The sequence below is a fragment of the Taudactylus pleione genome, unplaced genomic scaffold (assembly GCF_031769625.1).
Source record: "Taudactylus pleione unplaced genomic scaffold, aTauple2 ptg000683l, whole genome shotgun sequence".
Lineage (NCBI taxonomy): Eukaryota > Metazoa > Chordata > Amphibia > Anura > Myobatrachidae > Taudactylus > Taudactylus pleione.
The window spans coordinates 722652-744450 of NW_028285085.1; the positions used below are offsets into that span (position 1 = coordinate 722652).

The 21799-nt window shown below is 39.0% G+C and overlaps 1 protein-coding gene across 3 annotated transcripts in view; it reads left to right on the forward strand.

Annotated features, from left to right (window-relative positions):
• Window positions 1-21799, forward strand: part of SCN4B (sodium voltage-gated channel beta subunit 4) — a 95255-nt gene that overhangs the window by 61328 nt on the left and 12128 nt on the right. For all 3 annotated transcript variants that reach the window (XM_088455982.1, XM_088455981.1, XM_088455983.1), the window contains one exon: window positions 5292-5473. In XM_088455982.1, the coding sequence (XP_088312108.1) occupies window positions 5292-5473 (182 nt within the window). The remainder of the gene's footprint in view (window positions 1-5291; window positions 5474-21799) is intronic.

The following is a 21799-nucleotide window of genomic DNA, read 5'->3' on the forward strand; positions in this document are numbered from 1 at the left end:
CAATCCTGTTACGTCATTCTGCTTCTGTCCTTGTTGGAGATAGTATTGATTCTTTAATGGGTTTCATACTCTTCACATGTTCTCCCTGTTGTCCTTTATTCCTCCTACTTTTCTCTGGGGCTTTAATAGACATTGACTGATGTTTCCTGGAAGTAGCTGCCCATAAGGTAGATAAAAATAGCCTCTATTATACCTCCATAACCTCCATACGATAAAGACTGAAATCTATTTCATTAATGAATAGAACTAATTTGACCACTAACAGTCGGCTTATTAAAGGGTTGTGGTGCAGAAGTGCATAACAAATCACATATACCTAAGTTTTGGGAACGCAAGGATAGATGGAAAGAAACCTATTAGACTTACCGCACGCTTAAAGGATGTTATGCTCATTTCTTAGACGCGCTCCAAAAACATAGGACCAGATTTTCCAGGCAGAGGCTAATATTTACTAAAGTGTGGGCTTATAAAAGTGGAGATGTTGCCCATAGCAACCAATCAGTGTCAATCTTCGCGTCATGGAGTCCCCTACTGATGGGCTGAAAGTTGTGGTCCCGGCTTAAGGAAGGAATCAGGGGCGAGGTGTTCGCCAGTGACCCCTCCAAGCGGGATATGGGTTTCAGCTGTACCCAGCAGGCAGGATGTGGTCCCTTGGTCAGGAATCCAATGCGAGTGGGAATGGAGAAAGACACACCGCTATGGCCCACTGGTAGTATAATCTCTGTACCAGTAGTACAGCGTAAGCATAATGGAAATACTTCCTGAAGTGGTACTGTGGGAGACCAGAGAAAGGGAATCCAATGAGGAGTAAGTTGTGTAACTAACACTGGAGGAAAGTGAGGATATGCTGCTGACACGAGGAGGAGGAGGATAAGCTGCTGACACAAGGAGGATGAGGATAAGCTGCTGACACTGAAGGAGAATGAGGATATGCTGCTGACACGAGGAGAATGAGGATAAGCTGCTGACACGAGGAGGATGAGGATAAGCTGCTGACACTGAAGGAGAATGAGGATACGCTGCTGACACTGAAGGAGAATGAGGATACGCTGCTGACACTGAAGGAGAATGAGGATACGCTGCTGACACTGAAGGAGAATGAGGATCTGCTGCTGACACTGAAGGAGAATGAGGATAAGCTGCTGACACTGATGAGAATGAGGATAAGCTGCTGACACTGATGAGAATGAGGATAAGCTGCTGACACTGAAGGAGAATGAGGATAAGCTGCTGACACTGAAGGAGAATGAGGATAAGCTGCTGACACTGAAGGAGAATGAGGATAAGCTGCTGACACTGATGAGAATGAGGATACGCTGCTGACACTGAAGGAGAATGAGGATAAGCTGCTGACACTGAAGGAGAATGAGGATCTGCTGCTGACACTGAAGGAGAATGAGGATAAGCTGCTGACACTGAAGGAGAATGAGGATAAGCTGCTGACACTGAAGGAGAATGAGGATAAGCTGCTGACACTGATGAGAATGAGGATACGCTGCTGACACTGAAGGAGAATGAGGATAAGCTGCTGACACTGATGAGAATGAGGATCTGCTGCTGACACTGAAGGAGAATGAGGATAAGCTGCTGACACTGATGAGAATGAGGATAAGCTGCTGACACTGAAGGAGAATGAGAATAAGCTGCTGACACTGAAGGAGAATGAGGATCTGCTGCTGACACTGAAGGAGAATGAAGATAAGCTGCTGACACTGAAGGAGAATGAGGATAAGCTGCTGACACTGAAGGAGAATGAGGATAAGCTGCTGACACTGAAGGAGAATGAAGATAAGCTGCTGACACTGAAGGAGAATGAGGATCTGCTGCTGACACTGAAGGAGAATGAAGATAAGCTGCTGACACTGAAGGAGAATGAGGATAAGCTGCTGACACTGAAGGAGAATGAGGATATGCTGCTGACACTGATGAGAATGAGGATATGCTGCTGACACTGATGAGAATGAGGATAAGCTGCTGACACTGAAGGAGAATGAGGATATGCTGCTGACACTGAAGGAGAATGAGGATAAGCTGCTGACACTGAAGGAGAATGAGGATATGCTGCTGACACTGAAGGAGAATGAGGATATGCTGCTGACACTGAAGGAGAATGAGGATATGCTGCTGACACTGATGAGAATGAGGATAAGCGGCTGACACTGAAGGAGAATGAGGATAAGCTGCTGACACTGATGAGAATGAGGATACGCTGCTGACACTGAAGGAGAGTGAGAATAGCTGCTGACACTGAAGGAGAGTGAGGATATGCTGCTGACACTGAAGGAGAGTGAGGATAAGCTGCTGACACTGATGAGAATGAGGATAAGCTGCTGACACTGAAGGAGAATGAGGATCTGCTGCTGACACTGAAGGAGAATGAGGCTGCTGACACTGAAGGAGAGTGAGGATATGCTGCTGACACTGAAGGAGAATGAGGATAAGCTGCTGACACTGAAGGAGAATGAGGATCTGCTGCTGACACTGAAGGAGAATGAGGATAAGCTGCTGACACTGAAGGAGAATGAGGATACGCTGCTGACACTGAAGGAGAATGAGGATACGCTGCTGACACTGAAGGAGAATGAGGATACGCTGCTGACACTGAAGGAGAATGAGGATACGCTGCTGACACTGAAGGAGAATGAGGATAAGCTGCTGACACTGAAGGAGAATGAGGATACGCTGCTGACACTGAAGGAGAATGAGGATACGCTGCTGACACTGAAGGAGAATGAGGATAAGCTGCTGACACTGATGAGAATGAGGATCTGCTGCTGACACTGAAGGAGAATGAGGATAAGCTGCTGACACTGAAGGAGAATTAGGATCTGCTGCTGACACTGATGAGAATGAGGATAAGCTGCTGATACTGAAGGAGAATGAGGCTGCTGACACTGAAGGAGAATGAGGATAAGCTGCTGACACTGAAGGAGAATGAAGATACGCTGCTGACACTGAAGGGGAATGAGGATACGCTGCTGACACTGAATGAGAATGAAGATAAGCTGCTGACACTGAAGGAGAATGAGGATCTGCTGCTGACACTGAAGGAGAATGAGGATCCATACTTCTACACTACTGTGCGTACCGAGGGCCTAATTCAGAGCCGGACGCTCTGACAAGAGCGCTCGCTCTGAATCAGGGCCCTCCTACCTAAAATTGGAGCGGCCTCCTGGCCACTCGCATAGCTGTGGGTGACCACCCACAGCTTATGCGAGCGGCCAAAAAGATGGTCGCGATGGTCAAGACCATCGCGACCATCGGGCTTGCGACGAGACCCTGCGGTAGGGTCTCGCTGCCGCAAGCCCAGGAGTGCTTTTGGCTCTATCAGAGCCAAAAGCACTCCCACTGACATCACTAGTGATGTCAGTGGGGCCGGCCCCAGACGGTAGGCGTTCCCATGGGAACGCCTCCGTCTGGGCAGCATCGCCCCCAGCACGCCCACCAAAGGGGGCGTGCTGTCACTCACCATCGACAGCACATCCCCTTTGGTGTGAGACCCATAGCGACGGCTCGGCCGTCGCTATGTGGGTCTCGCGCATGCGCACGACGGAGCTCCCTCCGTCGTGCGCATGTGCACTAGGGCACCATCGACCCGCTTGCGAGCGCTCAGCGCTTGCGAGCGGGTCTGAGTCAGGCCCCGAGTACACTGCGTGCGAATCCAGATACACCGGAGAGTGGTTCAGTGTTTGTACACAGTCGTGCGTACAGAATACACAGTATGTATGCACCAGTAGAGAAGAAGTTCCAAGAACAGACTGAAGATCCAAATGCAGGGTAAACACTGTAACTAGCCACTAGGGCTCAGTACTTAGGTTATATACTGAGTACACTATGAGGTTCTTTGTCGCAGGGCAAGCACCGGAGTAGTGCTTGAGTAGGAATCTGTACTGGGAGATGTTCTGAGAACAGGCTGGAATCCGAGTGCAGGGTGAACACTGTAAATAATCTCTAGGGCTCAGTACATAGGTGATATACTGAGTATACAATGGAAATAACGCTGGGAAGAGTTTCAGGAAGATTGCATGTGAAGCCTGGAACGAAGCAAATAGCAACTATCTAGGAAATAGCAAAGTTGATCAGGAAACTTCCTGTTACCTGGAGTCCTGTTTATACCCTCAGGTAGCTAGCTGTTCATTGGAGGAGCAAGTCAACTGAGAACTGACACAGCTACCACTGGATAAGGATCAGGTGATTCAGCTAGGATGGCTGCGTCCTTGACCACCGCCGCAGGAATCCAATATGGAGAATTGCGTGGAAGTTACCTGGACCCCGGGGAGAATACTCAGCAAGTCACCTACCGCTGCACCTGACATCTCACTGCTCTCCCTAGTGAGGGGAAGCTGGTGCAGCGGTAAGTAACAACCATCCCAGGCAGAATCCTGACAATCAGATTCTACTTAACATATATATAGCACCTTCTAGTGGATTATAGCTAGAATTTGATTGGTTGGTATAGGCAACAACCCACTTCTAAAAACCTGCACTTTAGTAAATCTACTCCTAATGTCGTTCTTCAGTTGTTGTTAAACTGCCGATTTGACCATATTATTGACATTAAAATTGAATCTGGATTTATATCTTTGGAGCATGAAGAAGCAGACTCGATGGCACTCCGCACCGTCCCCCGCCCTCTCTATATGTAATAAGTTTTGTACACCCTTTTCTGCACTTGTTACACCTCTCAGTAATTATTTCCCCTTTTTAAATATTAGCTAGATGGGAGAGAGCAAGCAATACTACATTATATACAATAAAAACATATGCAGTCTATTCACTTATTTGAACATAATCTATGGCCAGGGACCCCAAGCCACATGGCTAGGATGATGACCACTGAATGGCTAAAGTTAAACTTCCTGTGCTGTGGCACCCTCAGGGTAAAATGCGAGCAGAAATCCTGTAGTCGGACTTAACAGTGCGGTCAATTGAATAGCTCAGGGAACTCCTTCCCAGATCTATTCAGCTTTGCGCTGAATTGAATTGTCCCCATAGTACAACAAATACTTTCTTTTAGGTCCCATGTAAAGTAAAACCACCACAGGCACATATTCCCACTTGTGTTGTTAATTTGGGTTTATCAGAAACTTACATTATGGAAAAATATGTATTTTATGTAGAAAAAAAAAGGGTTACCTCTGAAAAACATACGAGGGAGCCCCATATTATTATTATTTAGGTATGACTTACTGTATTACATGCTATTTGCATTACAGGAACAAGCCACATAAATTATTATGTATTAGTTGCCTCATGTAAACATGATGATTAACACTTATATCTACCCCCAGCTATGTTACTTGCCCATACGTGCTTCACACTAGAGGTATCCTTGGACAAGCACTCTCAGATCAAAGCCCGGAATGGAACAGATGTCTACCTGCCTTGTATATTCACCACCTGCATCGGCTTTGAGGATGTGACCTTCTCTTGGGAATACAGGACGTTCAACGAATCATCAAAAGCAGAAGAAGTGAGCATTTTAACATAGAGGGGCATCCCCTCCAAATCTGCTGCTATTTGTATCCCCAGTGTACTCCCTTTCTTCCTACAGTAGAAGATTATTAATTGATAAATTATTAATATTGTTTTTATTCAGTATTGGTAAAAAAATGCAAGTGAAATGCCGTTTTCTGTGTAGCGTTCTCCTAGGGTGAAGAAGACCAGCAGCCCATTGAATGCATAGGCCGAGGCCTGGTCTTTGCCACTCCTACAATTTCTTTTACATAGTGTAAAAGGCTATGTGATAATTCGCAAACCAGGGGGAAAGACCCTCAAATGCCTCCTTTGTATGGCTTCAGTTCCGTTTCAATATCTTGTCCCACAAACACAATCTAATGTTTGCATGTGGCTGTAATATGAGGCATCCCTTGCCTGCAAACCATTGTCAGTACCCCCAATATGCAGAACATGGAGTATTTTGTACCCCTGCAGACACCACCATTGTCATCTGCAAACTCCAGTAACACTATGTCCAAAACAGAGATAATTGCAAGTAGTACTAATTGCTCCCACATTGCACACAGTGTGTGCTCCCCCCAGCCTCCCCCCCACAGCAGGACACTGCGACCCGCGGGTGTGACAGCGGGACAGTCCCAGAAAAACGGGACTGTCCTGCTGAATGCGGGACAGTTGGGAGGTATGCACCTACATATACTAGAGTCCATTTTTGTCAGCAGGCAATTACCCTAACAGTATAGTCCAGTGAAGTGTGGTGAGGTCAATAGCTGGGGAGGCACACATGTATAAAAAGTTTAAAACACAGTTTTTGTATGAAAACTCTGGAGCATGACAGATAGTATGATAGGGGAGGCTCTGCCTCCCCTGCCAACCCTGAACGCATGTCCGAGGCATAGTCAGTTTTTCGACTGGGAGAAAACCAGAATGCCCAAAGGAATCCCACTTAAACATGGTGAGAACTAACAAAATCTACCCAGTGCCTTGGTCGGAATGGTGTCTATGGCTCCAGCACTGTGACGCTGAAAGCCGGCAGCTGGGTACTTGGCAAAAGGACCAACTAAACCATAGGCAGGGGCCAGAGATCTGATTGTCACCTCCTCCACCTTCTCCAGTAGCATCTGGACACTACATTCCTTTGGTGTAAGTGATCTTAACTGTGGGACACCGCGCAGCAAGCACACCAGAGGGTCATCCCTAAGCTACATAGAAGCTACCCAGGGGGATGTACAGTACGTCAAGGCTGGGAGGACCAGGTATGCACGGGAGGTGCTCCCTGCAGAAGTAACCTACACCCTAACCCCTTCAACGCCACAAAACGAATCTCATCATGTATGTTTACTATCCAGAGCATTGTGTCTCACATATAGATTTAACAGTTTTAAACATAATTGGGACTATTACATCTTTACATTTTTGACAAACACAACCACACAGACCTAACAATACATCAGCACACATTACCCCCTACCCTCCGGCTCTGTGAGGCAGTATGCTAACCATTTAATACCATATAAAACAATCTTCCTTCTAAAATGCCACAACATTAAGGGCCTGATTCAGAGCCGCTCGCAATTAGCGCTCGCTCGTTCAGAAAAAGGGGGTGGCTATTCAAATGAACCGCTCGCTCTTTGCGGTCTGTTGCCGCCTCCATGTCTGAACGAGCGAGCAAAACATACGCTCGTTTATTTGATAAAAACGCCCCCTGGCCGTTCGCATCATACGTCATGTCCGCTATTTATTAGATTAATAGAGTACATCGAACAGCGTATGAACTGCTCGCTATTCTTGTGGTTGGTTTTTCCTACCACAATCTTGCGAGCAGTTCTGGCTATAAAATAACCCAGTGACGTGGTCAGTGACGCTGCTGTATTAATTATGCACACCCATAAAACGCCCGCTTTGACCTTTAAGCACGCCTGCATTCTGATCTCCACTCCCCGTTTTCAAGCACCTTCCCCTGTTACCACCCACATACGCCTCCTCCTGTCACTCAAAATAGCAGGCACTCGCTATATTGCGAACAAACGATTTTCGGCCGCACTGACTGGTTTGCGCATGCGTATTAAAAACCGTACGCATGCGCAGATGTGCAAACATCGTTCCGAACGAACGAGCGGCCGCTTACGAGCGGCTCTGAATCAGGCCCTAAGAACCCAGAGAATTACTGTGCTGTTGGCATGAATCAAAGAATAATCACTGAAATGATAATTATAAGTAGATTTTATACAGAAAGTTTCAGTGTGACTGAGTTGTGTGTAAACAGGTGGAGTAGCAGTACACTACAATTAAGGAAAGAATGCAGGGGGGTGTGGTATAAGAGGTTGTCAATGTATAGATCGACAGTGCAAGAGGTCGACACGTCCAAAAGATTGACCGGGACAAATAGTTGACACAAAAATAGTCGACACATAATTTTTTTTTGGTGTGTTTTAATCTTAACCCTAACCCTCCCCCTAGTGCCTAACTCAAACCCTCCCCCTGGTGCCTAACCCGGACCCTCCTCCAGTGCCTAACCATAACTGTCCCCTCCGGCAGCCTAACCCCCCCCAACTGCCTAACCCTAACACTAAAAATGTGAAAAAAAAAAAAAATCACGTATCGACCATAGTTGTGTCGACCATTTGAACCTGTCGACCTTTTAACCCTGTTAACTTTTTGCATTTTCAACCTTTTGTATCTGTCAACCTATAGCATGTCGACCTTTTACTGTCGACCTGTCATCCGGATACCGCAAGCAGGAGACTGTGCGCTGAAGTAAGCAATTCCTGAGTAAGATCTGGGCTTCATTAACTGTCCGATGTTACTCAATGTTACCCATTGTTTCTCTATGTTGGCCAAGTATACAGATGTGAGTAAGGGGAAGTTGGCGTCTTTATGTTAGGCTGTGATCGCAATGCGAATGCAAACATTTACCTGGTCACTGCTGATATTAGCAACTGTGTTGCGTACGTATAAGCAGAATAGCTTCCGTAGTGATTCAGGTCCTGAGTCTCCTCATGTGGTGACTGGCCCGATCGCTATGGTGTTTTCCCAGTTTTGACATCTGGAAGCACATTTGATAGTCATCGTCCAAAGCAATATTACATTCACTTTTGCGGTTTTTCAGTATGCTATGGTTTATCAGTATGTTATGGTTTATCAGTATGTTATGGTTTATCAGTAAGCTATGGTTTATCAGTATGTTATGGTTTATCAGTATGTTACGGTTTATCAGTATGTTACGGTTTATCAGTATGCTATGGTTTATCAGTAAGCTATGGTTTATCAGTATGTTATGGTTTATCAGTATGTTACGGTTTATCAGTATGTTACGGTTTATCAGTAAGCTATGGTTTATCAGTAAGCTATGGTTTATCAGTATGCTATGGTTTATCAGTAAGCTATGGTTTATCAGTATGTTATGGTTTATCAGTATGTTACGGTTTATCAGTATGTTACGGTTTATCAGTATGCTATGGTTTATCAGTAAGCTATGGTTTATCAGTATGTTATGGTTTATCAGTATGTTACGGTTTATCAGTATGTTACGGTTTATCAGTATGCTATGGTTTATCAGTATGCTATGGTTTATCAGTAAGCTATGGTTTATCAGTATGTTATGGTTTATCAGTATGTTATGGTTTATCAGTATGTTACGGTTTATCAGTATGTTAGGCTGTGATCGCAATGCGAATGCAAACATTTACCTGATCACTGCTGATATTAGCAACTGTGTTGCGTACGTATAAGCAGAATAGCTTCCGTAGTGAATCAGGTCCTGAGTCTCCTCATGTGGTGACTGGCCCGATCGCTATGGTGTTTTCCCAGTTTTGACATCTGGAAGCATATTTGATAGTCATCGTCCAAAGCAATATTACATTCACTTTTGCGGTTTTTCAGTATGTTATGGTTTATCAGTATGTTACGGTTTATCAGTATGTTACGGTTTATCAGTATGCTATGGTTTATCAGAATGTTACGGTTTATCAGTATGTTACGGTTTATCAGTATGTTACGGTTTATCAGAATGTTACGGTTTATCAGTATGTTACGGTTTATCAGTATGTTACGGTTTATCAGAATGTTACGGTTTATCAGTATGCTATGGTTTATCAGTATGTTATGGTTTATCAGAATGTTATGGTTTATCAGTATGTTACGGTTTATCAGTATGTTACGGTTTATCAGAATGTTACGGTTTATCAGTATGTTACGGTTTATCAGTATGTTACGGTTTATCAGAATGTTACGGTTTATCAGTATGCTATGGTTTATCAGTATGTTATGGTTTATCAGAATGTTACGGTTTATCAGTATGTTACGGTTTATCAGTATGTTACGGTTTATCAGAATGTTATGGTTTCTCAGTATGTTATGGTTTATCAGAATGTTACGGTTTATCAGTATGTTACGGTTTATCAGTATGTTACGGTTTATCAGAATGTTACGGTTTATCAGTATGTTAGGCTGTGATCGCAATGCGAATGCAAACATTTACCTGGTCACTGCTGATATTAGCAACTGTGTTGCGTACGTATAAGCAGAATAGTTTCCGTAGTGAATCAGGTCCTGAGACTCCTCATGTGGTGACTGGCCCGATCGCTATGGTGTTTTCCCAGTTTTGACATCTGGAAGCACATTTGATAGTCATCGTCCAAAGCAATATTACATTCACTTTTGCGTTTTTTCAGTATGCTATGGTTTATCAGAATGTTATGGTTTATCAGTATGTTATGGTTTATCAGTATGCTACGGTTTATCAGTATGCTACGGTTTATCAGAATGTTACGGTTTATCAGAATGTTACGGTTTATCAGTATGTTACGGTTTATCAGTATGTTACGGTTTATCAGTATGTTATGGTTTATCAATATGTTATGGTTTATCAGTATGTTATGGTTTATCAGAATGTTATGGTTTATCAGAATGTTATGGTTTATCAGTATGTTACGGCTTATCAGTATGTTATGGTTTATCAGTGTACTATGATTTATCAGTATGTTATGGTTTATCAGTATGTTACTGTTTATCAGTATGTTAGGCTGTGATCGCAATACGAATGCAAACATTTACCTGGTCACTGCTGATATTAGCAACTGTGTTGCGTACGTATAAGCAGAATAGCTTCCGTAGTGAATCAGGTCCTGAGTCTCCTCATGTGGTGACTGGCCCGATCGCTATGGTGTTTTTCCAGTTTTGACATCTGGAAGCACATTTGATAGTCATCGTCCAAAGCAATATTACATTCACTTTTGCGGTTTTTCAGTATGTTACAGTTTTTCAGTATGTTACGGTTTATCAGTATGTTACGGTTTATCAGAATGTTACGGTTTATCAGTATGCTACGGTTTATCAGTATGCTACGGTTTATCAGTATGTTACGGTTTATCAGTATGTTATGGTTTATCAGTATGTTATGGTTTATCAGTAAGCTATGGTTTATCAGTATGTTATGGTTTATCAGTATGTTATGGTTTATCAGAATGTTATGGTTTATCAGTATGCTATGGTTTATCAGTAAGCTATGGTTTATCAGTATGTTACGGTTTATCAGTATGTTACGGTTTATCAGAATGTTACGGTTTATCAGAATGTTATGGTTTATCAGTATGTTATGGTTTATCAGTATGCTATGGTTTATCAGAATGTTATGGTTTATCAGAATGTTATGGTTTATCAGTATGTTATGGTTTATCAGTATGCTATGGTTTATCAGTATGCTATGGTTTATCAGTATGTTATGGTTTATCAGAATGTTATGGTTTATCAGTATGTTACGGTTTATCAGTATGTTATGGTTTATCAGTATGTTACGGTTTATCAGTATGTTACGGTTTATCAGTATGTTACGGTTTATCAGTATGTTACGGTTTATCAGTATGCTACGGTTTATCAGTATGTTACGGTTTATCAGTATGTTATGGTTTATCAGAATGTTACGGTTTATCAGAATGTTACGGTTTATCAGTATGTTACGGTTTATCAGTATGCTACGGTTTATCAGTATGTTACGGTTTATCAGAATGTTATGGTTTATCAGTATGCTATGGTTTATCAGTATGTTATGGTTTATCAGAATGTTATGGTTTATCAGTATGTTATGGTTTATCAGTATGTTACGGTTTATCAGTATGTTAGGCTGTGATCGCAATGCGAATGCAAACATTTACCTGGTCACTGCTGATATTAGCAACTGTGTTGCGTACGTATAAGCAGAATAGCTTCCGTAGTGAATCAGGTCCTGAGACTCCTCATGTGGTGACTGGCCCGATCGCTATGGTGTTTTCCCAGTTTTGACATCTGGAAGCACATTTGATAGTCATCGTCCAAAGCAATATTACATTCACTTTTGCGGTTTTTCAGTATGCTATGGTTTATCAGTATGTTATGGTTTATCAGTATGCTATGGTTTATCAGAATGTTATGGTTTATCAGTATGTTACGGTTTATCAGTATGTTATGGTTTATCAGTATGTTATGGTTTATCAGTATGTTATGGTTTATCAGTATGTTATGGTTTATCAGTATGTTACGGTTTATCAGTATGCTACGGTTTATCACTATGTTACGGTTTATCAGAATGTTATGGTTTATCAGTATGTTATGGTTTATCAGTATGTTATGGTTTATCAGAATGTTATGGTTTATCAGTAAGCTATGGTTTATCAGTATGTTATGGTTTATCAGTATGTTACGGTTTATCAGTATGCTATGGTTTATCAGTAAGCTATGGTTTATCAGTATGTTATGGTTTATCAGTATGTTACGGTTTATCAGTATGTTACGGTTTATCAGTAAGCTATGGTTTATCAGTATGCTATGGTTTATCAGTAAGCTATGGTTTATCAGTATGTTACGGTTTATCAGTATGTTACGGTTTATCAGTATGTTACGGTTTATCAGTAAGCTATGGTTTATCAGTAAGCTATGGTTTATCAGTAAGCTATGGTTTATCAGTATGTTATGGTTTATCAGTATGTTACGGTTTATCAGTATGTTAGGCTGTGATCGCAATGCGAATGCAAACATTTACCTGATCACTGCTGATATTAGCAACTGTGTTGCGTACGTATAAGCAGAATAGCTTCCGTAGTGAATCAGGTCCTGAGTCTCCTCATGTGGTGACTGGCCCGATCGCTATGGTGTTTTCCCAGTTTTGACATCTGGAAGCATATTTGATAGTCATCGTCCAAAGCAATATTACATTCACTTTTGCGGTTTTTCAGTATGTTATGGTTTATCAGTATGTTACGGTTTATCAGTATGTTACGGTTTATCAGTATGCTATGGTTTATCAGAATGTTACGGTTTATCAGTATGTTACGGTTTATCAGTATGTTACGGTTTATCAGAATGTTACGGTTTATCAGTATGTTACGGTTTATCAGAATGTTACGGTTTATCAGTATGCTATGGTTTATCAGTATGCTATGGTTTATCAGTATGTTATGGTTTATCAGAATGTTATGGTTTATCAGTATGTTACGGTTTATCAGTATGTTACGGTTTATCAGAATGTTATGGTTTATCAGTATGTTACGGTTTATCAGAATGTTACGGTTTATCAGTATGTTACGGTTTATCAGAATGTTACGGTTTATCAGTATGTTACGGTTTATCAGTATGTTACGGTTTATCAGAATGTTATGGTTTCTCAGTATGTTATGGTTTATCAGAATGTTACGGTTTATCAGTATGTTACGGTTTATCAGAATGTTACGGTTTATCAGTATGTTAGGCTGTGATCGCAATGCGAATGCAAACATTTACCTGGTCACTGCTGATATTAGCAACTGTGTTGCGTACGTATAAGCAGAATAGTTTCCGTAGTGAATCAGGTCCTGAGACTCCTCATGTGGTGACTGGCCCGATCGCTATGGTGTTTTCCCAGTTTTGACATCTGGAAGCACATTTGATAGTCATCGTCCAAAGCAATATTACATTCACTTTTGCGGTTTTTCAGTATGCTATGGTTTATCAGAATGTTATGGTTTATCAGTATGTTATGGTTTATCAGTATGCTATGGTTTATCAGTATGCTACGGTTTATCAGTATGTTACGGTTTATCAGAATGTTACGGTTTATCAGTATGTTACGGTTTATCAGTATGTTACGGTTTATCAGTATGTTATGGTTTATCAGTATGTTATGGTTTATCAGTATGCTACGGTTTATCAATATGTTATGGTTTATCAGTATGTTACGGTTTATCAGAATGTTACGGTTTATCAGAATGTTATGGTTTATCAGTATGTTACGGCTTATCAGTATGTTATGGTTTATCAGTGTACTATGATTTATCAGTATGTTATGGTTTATCAGTATGTTTCTGTTTATCAGTATGTTAGGCTGTGATCGCAATACGAATGCAAACATTTACCTGGTCACTGCTGATATTAGCAACTGTGTTGCGTACGTATAAGCAGAATAGCTTCCGTAGTGAATCAGGTCCTGAGTCTCCTCATGTGGTGACTGGCCCGATCGCTATGGTGTTTTTCCAGTTTTGACATCTGGAAGCACATTTGATAGTCATCGTCCAAAGCAATATTACATTCACTTTTGCGGTTTTTCAGTATGTTACAGTTTTTCAGTATGTTACGGTTTATCAGTATGTTACGGTTTATCAGAATGTTACGGTTTATCAGTATGCTACGGTTTATCAGTATGCTACGGTTTATCAGTATGTTACGGTTTATCAGTATGTTATGGTTTATCAGTATGTTATGGTTTATCAGTATGCTACGGTTTATCAATATGTTATGGTTTATCAGTATGTTAAGGTTTATCAGTAAGCTATGGTTTATCAGTAAGCTATGGTTTATCAGTATGTTATGGTTTATCAGTATGCTATGGTTTATCAGTAAGCTATGGTTTATCAGTATGTTACGGTTTATCAGTATGTTACGGTTTATCAGAATGTTACGGTTTATCAGTATGTTATGGTTTATCAGTATGTTACGGTTTATCAGTATGTTACGGTTTATCAGTATGCTACGGTTTATCAGTATGTTATGGTTTATCAGTATGTTACGGTTTATCAGTATGTTATGGTTTATCAGAATGTTATGGTTTATCAGAATGTTATGGTTTATCAGTATGTTACGGTTTATCAGTATGCTACGGTTTATCAGTATGCTACGGTTTATCAGTATGTTACGGTTTATCAGAATGTTATGGTTTATCAGTATGCTATGGTTTATCAGTATGCTATGGTTTATCAGAATGTTATGGTTTATCAGAATGTTATGGTTTATCAGTATGTTATGGTTTATCAGTATGTTACGGTTTATCAGTATGTTAGGCTGTGATCGCAATGCGAATGCAAACATTTACCTGGTCACTGCTGATATTAGCAACTGTGTTGCGTACGTATAAGCAGAATAGCTTCCGTAGTGAATCAGGTCCTGAGACTCCTCATGTGGTGACTGGCCCGATCGCTATGGTGTTTTCCCAGTTTTGACATCTGGAAGCACATTTGATAGTCATCGTCCAAAGCAATATTACATTCACTTTTGCGGTTTTTCAGTATGCTATGGTTTATCAGTATGTTATGGTTTATCAGTATGCTATGGTTTATCAGAATGTTATGGTTTATCAGTATGTTATGGTTTATCAGTATGCTACGGTTTATCAGTATGTTACGGTTTATCAGTATGCTACGGTTTATCAGTATGTTACGGTTTATCAGTATGTTACGGTTTATCAGTATGCTACGGTTTATCAGTATGCTACGGTTTATCAATATGTTACGGTTTATCAGTATGTTACGGTTTATCAGAATGTTATGGTTTATCAGTATGTTATGCTTTATCAGAATGTTATGGTTTATCAGAATGTTATGGTTTATCAGAATGTTATGGTTTATCAGTATGTTATGGTTTATCAGTATGCTATGGTTTATCAGAATGTTATGGTTTATCAGAATGTTATGGTTTATCAGTATGTTATGGTTTATCAGAATGTTACGGTTTATCAGAATGTTATGGTTTATCAGTATGTTATGGTTTTTCAGTATGTTATGGTTTATCAGTATGCTACGGTTTATCAGTATGTTATGGTTTATCAGTATGTTACGGTTTATCAGAATGTTATGGTTTATCAGTATGCTATGGTTTATCAGTATGTTATGATTTATCAGTATGTTATGGTTTATCAGTATGTTACGGTTTATCAGTATGTTAGGCTGTGATCGCAATGCGAATGCAAACATTTACCTGGTCACTGCTGATATTAGCAACTGTGTTGCGTACGTATAAGCAGAATAGCTTCCGTAGTGAATCAGGTCCTGAGACTCCTCATGTGGTGACTGGCCCGATCGCTATGGTGTTTTCCCAGTTTTGACATCTGGAAGCACATTTGATAGTCATCGTCCAAAGCAATATTACATTCACTTTTGCGGTTTTTCAGTATGCTATGGTTTATCAGTATGTTATGGTTTATCAGTATGCTATGGTTTATCAGAATGTTATGGTTTATCAGTATGTTACGGTTTATCAGTATGCTACGGTTTATCAGTATGTTACGGTTTATCAGAATGTTATGGTTTATCAGTATGTTACGGTTTATCAGTATGCTACGGTTTATCACTATGTTACGGTTTATCAGAATGTTATGGTTTATCAGTATGTTACGGTTTATCAGTATGCTATGGTTTATCAGTATGTTACGGTTTATCAGTATGTTACGGTTTATCAGTATGTTACGGTTTATCAGTATGTTATGGTTTATCAGTATGTTATGGTTTATCAGTATGCTACGGTTTATCAATATGTTATGGTTTATCAGTATGTTACGGTTTATCAGAATGATATGGTTTATCAGTATGTTATGGTTTATCAGAATGTTATGGTTTATCAGTATGTTATGGTTTATCAGTATGTTATGGTTTATCAGAATGTTATGGTTTATCAGTATGCTATGGTTTATCAGTATGTTATGGTTTATCAGTATGTTACGGTTTATCAGTATGTTACGGTTTATCAGTATGTTATGGTTTATCAGTATGTTATGGTTTATCAGTATGCTACGGTTTATCAATATGTTATGGTTTATCAGTATGTTACGGTTTATCAGAATGTTATGGTTTATCAGTATGTTACGGTTTATCAGTATGTTACGGTTTATCAGAATGTTATGGTTTATCAGAATGTTATGGTTTTTCAGTATGTTATGGTTTATCAGTATGTTATGGTTTATCAGTATGCTACGGTTTATCAGTATGTTATGGTTTATCAGTGTACTATGATTTATCAGTATGTTACGGTTTATCAGTATGTTACTGTTTATCAGTATGTTACGGTTTATCAGTATGTTATGGTTTATCAGTAAGCTATGGTTTATCAGTATGTTATGGTTTATCAGTGTACTATGATTTATCAGTATGTTATGGTTTATCAGTATGTTATGGTTTATCAGTATGTTACGGTTTATCAGTATGTTATGGTTTATCAGTAAGCTATGGTTTATCAGTATGTTATGGTTTATCAGTATGTTACTGTTCATCAGTATGTTATGGCTGTGATCGCAATGCGAATGCAAACATTTACCTGGTCACTGCTGATATTAGCAACTGTGTTGCGTACGTATAAGCAGAATAGCTTCCGTAGTGAATCAGGTCCTGAGTCTCCTCATGTGGTGACTGGCCCGATCGCTATGGTGTTTTTCCAGTTTTGACATCTGGAAGCACATTTGATAGTCATCGTCCAAAGCAATATTACATTCACTTTTGCGGTTTTTCAGTATGTTATGGTTTTTCAGTATGTTATGGTTTATCAGTATGTTATGGTTTATCAGAATGTTATGGTTTATCAGTATGTTATGGTTTATCAGTATGCTACGGTTTATCAGTATGTTATGGTTTATCAGTATGCTACGGTTTATCAGTATGTTACGGTTTATCAGTATGTTAAGGTTTATCAGTATGTTATGGTTTATCAGTAAGCTATGGTTTATCAGTATGTTATGGTTTATCAGTATGTTACGGTTTATCAGTATGCTATGGTTTATCAGTAAGCTATGGTTTATCAGTATGTTACGGTTTATCAGTATGTTACGGTTTATCAGTATGTTACGGTTTATCAGTAAGCTATGGTTTATCAGTATGCTATGGTTTATCAGTAAGCTATGGTTTATCAGTATGTTACGGTTTATCAGTATGTTACGGTTTATCAGTATGTTACGGTTTATCAGTATGCTATGGTTTATCAGTAAGCTATGGTTTATCAGTAAGCTATGGTTTATCAGTATGTTACGGTTTATCAGTATGTTACGGTTTATCAGTAAGCTATGGTTTATCAGTATGCTATGGTTTATCAGTAAGCTATGGTTTATCAGTATGTTATGGTTTATCAGTATGTTACGGTTTATCAGTATGTTAGGCTGTGATCGCAATGCGAATGCAAACATTTACCTGGTCACTGCTGATATTAGCAACTGTGTTGCGTACGTATAAGCAGAATAGCTTCCGTAGTAAATCAGGTCCTGAGTCTCCTCATGTGGTGACTGGCCCGATCGCTATGGTGTTTTCCCAGTTTTGACATCTGGAAGCACATTTGATAGTCATCGTCCAAAGCAATATTACATTCACTTTTGCGGTTTTTCAGTATGTTACGGTTTATCAGTATGTTACGGTTTATCAGTATGCTACGGTTTATCAGTATGTTACGGTTTATCAGTATGTTACGGTTTATCAGTATGTTACGGTTTATCAGAATGTTACGGTTTATCAGTATGTTACGGTTTATCAGTATGTTACGGTTTATCAGAATGTTACGGTTTATCAGTATGTTACGGTTTATCAGAATGTTACGGTTTATCGGTTTATCAGTATGTTACGGTTTATCAGAATGTTATGGTTTATCAGTATGTTATGGTTTATCAGTATGTTATGGTTTATCAGTATGCTATGGTTTATCAGTAAGCTATGGTTTATCAGTAAGCTATGGTTTATCAGTATGTTACGGTTTATCAGTATGCTACGGTTTATCAGTATGCTACGGTTTATCAGTATGTTACGGTTTATCAGTATGTTACGGTTTATCAGTATGTTATGGTTTATCAGAATGTTATGGTTTATCAGTATGTTATGGTTTATCAGTATGCTACGGTTTATCAGTATGTTACGGTTTATCAGTATGTTACGGTTTATCAGTATGTTACGGTTTATCAGAATGTTATGGTTTATCAGTATGCTATGGTTTATCAGTATGCTATGGTTTATCAGAATGTTATGGTTTATCAGTATGTTACGGTTTATCAGTATGTTACGGTTTATCAGTATGTTAGGCTGTGATCGCAATGCGAATGCAAACATTTACCTGGTCACTGCTGATATTAGCAACTGTGTTGCGTACGTGTAAGCAGAATAGCTTCCGTAGTGAATCAGGTCCTGAGTCTCCTCATGTGGTGACTGGCCCGATCGCTATGGTGTTTTCCCAGTTTTGACATCTGGAAGCACATTTGATAGTCATCGTCCAAAGCAATATTACATTCACTTTTGCGGTTTTTCAGTATGCTATGGTTTATCAGAATGTTATGGTTTATCAGTATGTTATGGTTTATCAGTATGCTACGGTTTATCAGTATGTTACGGTTTATCAGAATGTTATGGTTTATCAGTATGTTAAGGTTTATCAGTATGCTACGGTTTATCAATATGTTATGGTTTATCAGTATGTTATGGTTTATCAGAATGTTATGGTTTATCAGTATGTTATGGTTTATCAGTATGCTGCGGTTTATCAATATGTTATGGTTTATCAGTATGTTACGGTTTATCAGAATGTTACGGTTTATCAGTATGTTACGGTTTATCAGAATGTTACGGTTTATCAGAATGTTACGGTTTATCAGTATGTTACGGTTTATCAGTATGCTACGGTTTATCACTATGTTACGGTTTATCACTATGTTACGGTTTATCACTATGTTACGGTTTATCAGAATGTTACGGTTTATCTGTATGTTACGGTTTATCAGTATGCTACGGTTTATCAGTATGTTACGGTTTATCAGTATGTTACGGTTTATCAGTATGTTACGGTTTATCAATATGTTATGGTTTATCAGTATGTTATGGTTTATCAGAATGTTATGGTTTATCAGTATGTTATGGTTTATCAGAATGTTATGGTTTATCAGAATGTTATGGTTTAACAGAATGTTATGGTTTAACAGAATGTTACGGTTTATCAGTATGTTACGGTTTATCAGTATGTTACGGTTTATCAGTATGTTATGGTTTATCAGTATGCTACGGTTTATCAATATGTTATGGTTTATCAGTATGTTTCGGTTTATCAGAATGTTATGGTTTATCAGTATGTTATGGTTTATCAGAATGTTATGGTTTATCAGTATGTTATGGTTTATCAGAATGTTATGGTTTAACAGAATGTTATGGTTTATCAGTATGTTATGGTTTATCAGTATGCTATGGTTTATCAGTATGTTACGGTTTATCAGTATGTTATGGTTTATCAGTATGTTATGGTTTATCAGTATGCTACGGTTTATCAATATGTTATGGTTTATCAGTATGTTATGGTTTATCAGAATGTTATGGTTTATCAGTATGTTATGGTTTATCAGTATGTTACGGTTTATCAGAATGTTATGGTTTATCAGTATGTTATGGTTTTTCAGTATGTTATGGTTTATCAGTATGTTACGGTTTATCAGTATGTTATGGTTTATCAGTGTACTATGATTTATCAGTATGTTATGGTTTATCAGTATGTTACTGTTTATCAGTATGTTATGTCTGTGATCGCAATGCGAATGCAAACATTTACCTGGTCACTGCTGATATTAGCAACTGTGTTGCGTACGTATAAGCAGAATAGCTTCCGTAGTGAATCAGGTCCTGAGTCTCCTCATGTGGTGACTGGCCCGATCGCTATGGTGTTTTTCCAGTTTTGACATCTGGAAGCACATTTGATAGTCATCGTCCAAAGCAATATTACATTCACTTTTGCGGTTTTTCAGTATGTTATGGTTTTTCAGTATGTTACGGTTTATCAGTATGTTATGGTTTATCAGTATGTTATGGTTTATCAGTATGCTACGGTTTATCAGTATGTTATGGTTTATCAGTATGTTATGGTTTATCAGAATGTTATGGTTTATCAGAATGTTATGGTTTATCAGAATGTTATGGTTTATCAGTATGTTACGGTTTATCAGTATGTTACGGTTTATCAGAATGTTATGGTTTATCAGTATGTTACGGTTTATCAGTATGCTACGGTTTATCACTATGTTATGGTTTATCACTATGTTATGGTTTATCAGTATGTTACGGTTTATCAGTATGTTATGGTTTATCAGTATGCTATGGTTTATCAGTATGTTACGGTTTATCAGTATGTTACGGTTTATCAGTATGTTATGGTTTATCAGTATGTTATGGTTTATCAGTATGTTATGGTTTATCAGTATGTTATGGTTTATCAGTATGTTATGGTTTATCAGAATGTTATGGTTTATCAGAATGTTATGGTTTATCAGAATGTTATGGTTTATCAGTATGTTACGGTTTATCAGTATGTTACGGTTTATCAGAATGTTATGGTTTATCAGTATGTTACGGTTTATCAGTATGCTACGGTTTATCACTATGTTATGGTTTATCACTATGTTATGGTTTATCAGTATGTTACGGTTTATCAGTATGTTATGGTTTATCAGTATGCTATGGTTTATCAGTATGTTACGGTTTATCAGTATGTTACGGTTTATCAGTATGTTATGGTTTATCAGTATGTTATGGTTTATCAGTATGTTATGGTTTATCAGTATGTTATGGTTTATCAGTATGCTACGGTTTATCAGTATGTTATGGTTTATCAGTATGTTATGGTTTATCAGTATGTTACGGTTTATCAGTATGCTACGGTTTATCAGTATGTTACGGTTTATCAGCATGTTACGGTTTATCAGTATGTTATGGTTTATCAGAATGTAATGGTTTATCAGTATGTTAAGGTTTATCAGTATGTTATGGTTTATCAGATTGTTATGGTTTATCAGAATGTTAAGGTTTATCAGAATGTTAAGGTTTATCAGTATGTTAAGGTTTATCAGTATGTTAAGGTTTATCAGTATGTTAAGGTTTATCAGTATGTTATGGTTTATCAGTATGTTATGGTTTATCAGAATGTTATAGTTTATCAGTATGTTACGGTTTTTCAGTATGTTCAAAATTTATTTCTATCGATAGATTTATTTATTGATGCAAGAAAGGGGCCTATTGACAAATAAGCCTCTGTCCCAATCTTATCATACCTGATTTTCACAGTGGACATTAAAATCTCAACGCTGTTGGTAGTAGCTGTAATAGAATAATGTCATTACAGCCAT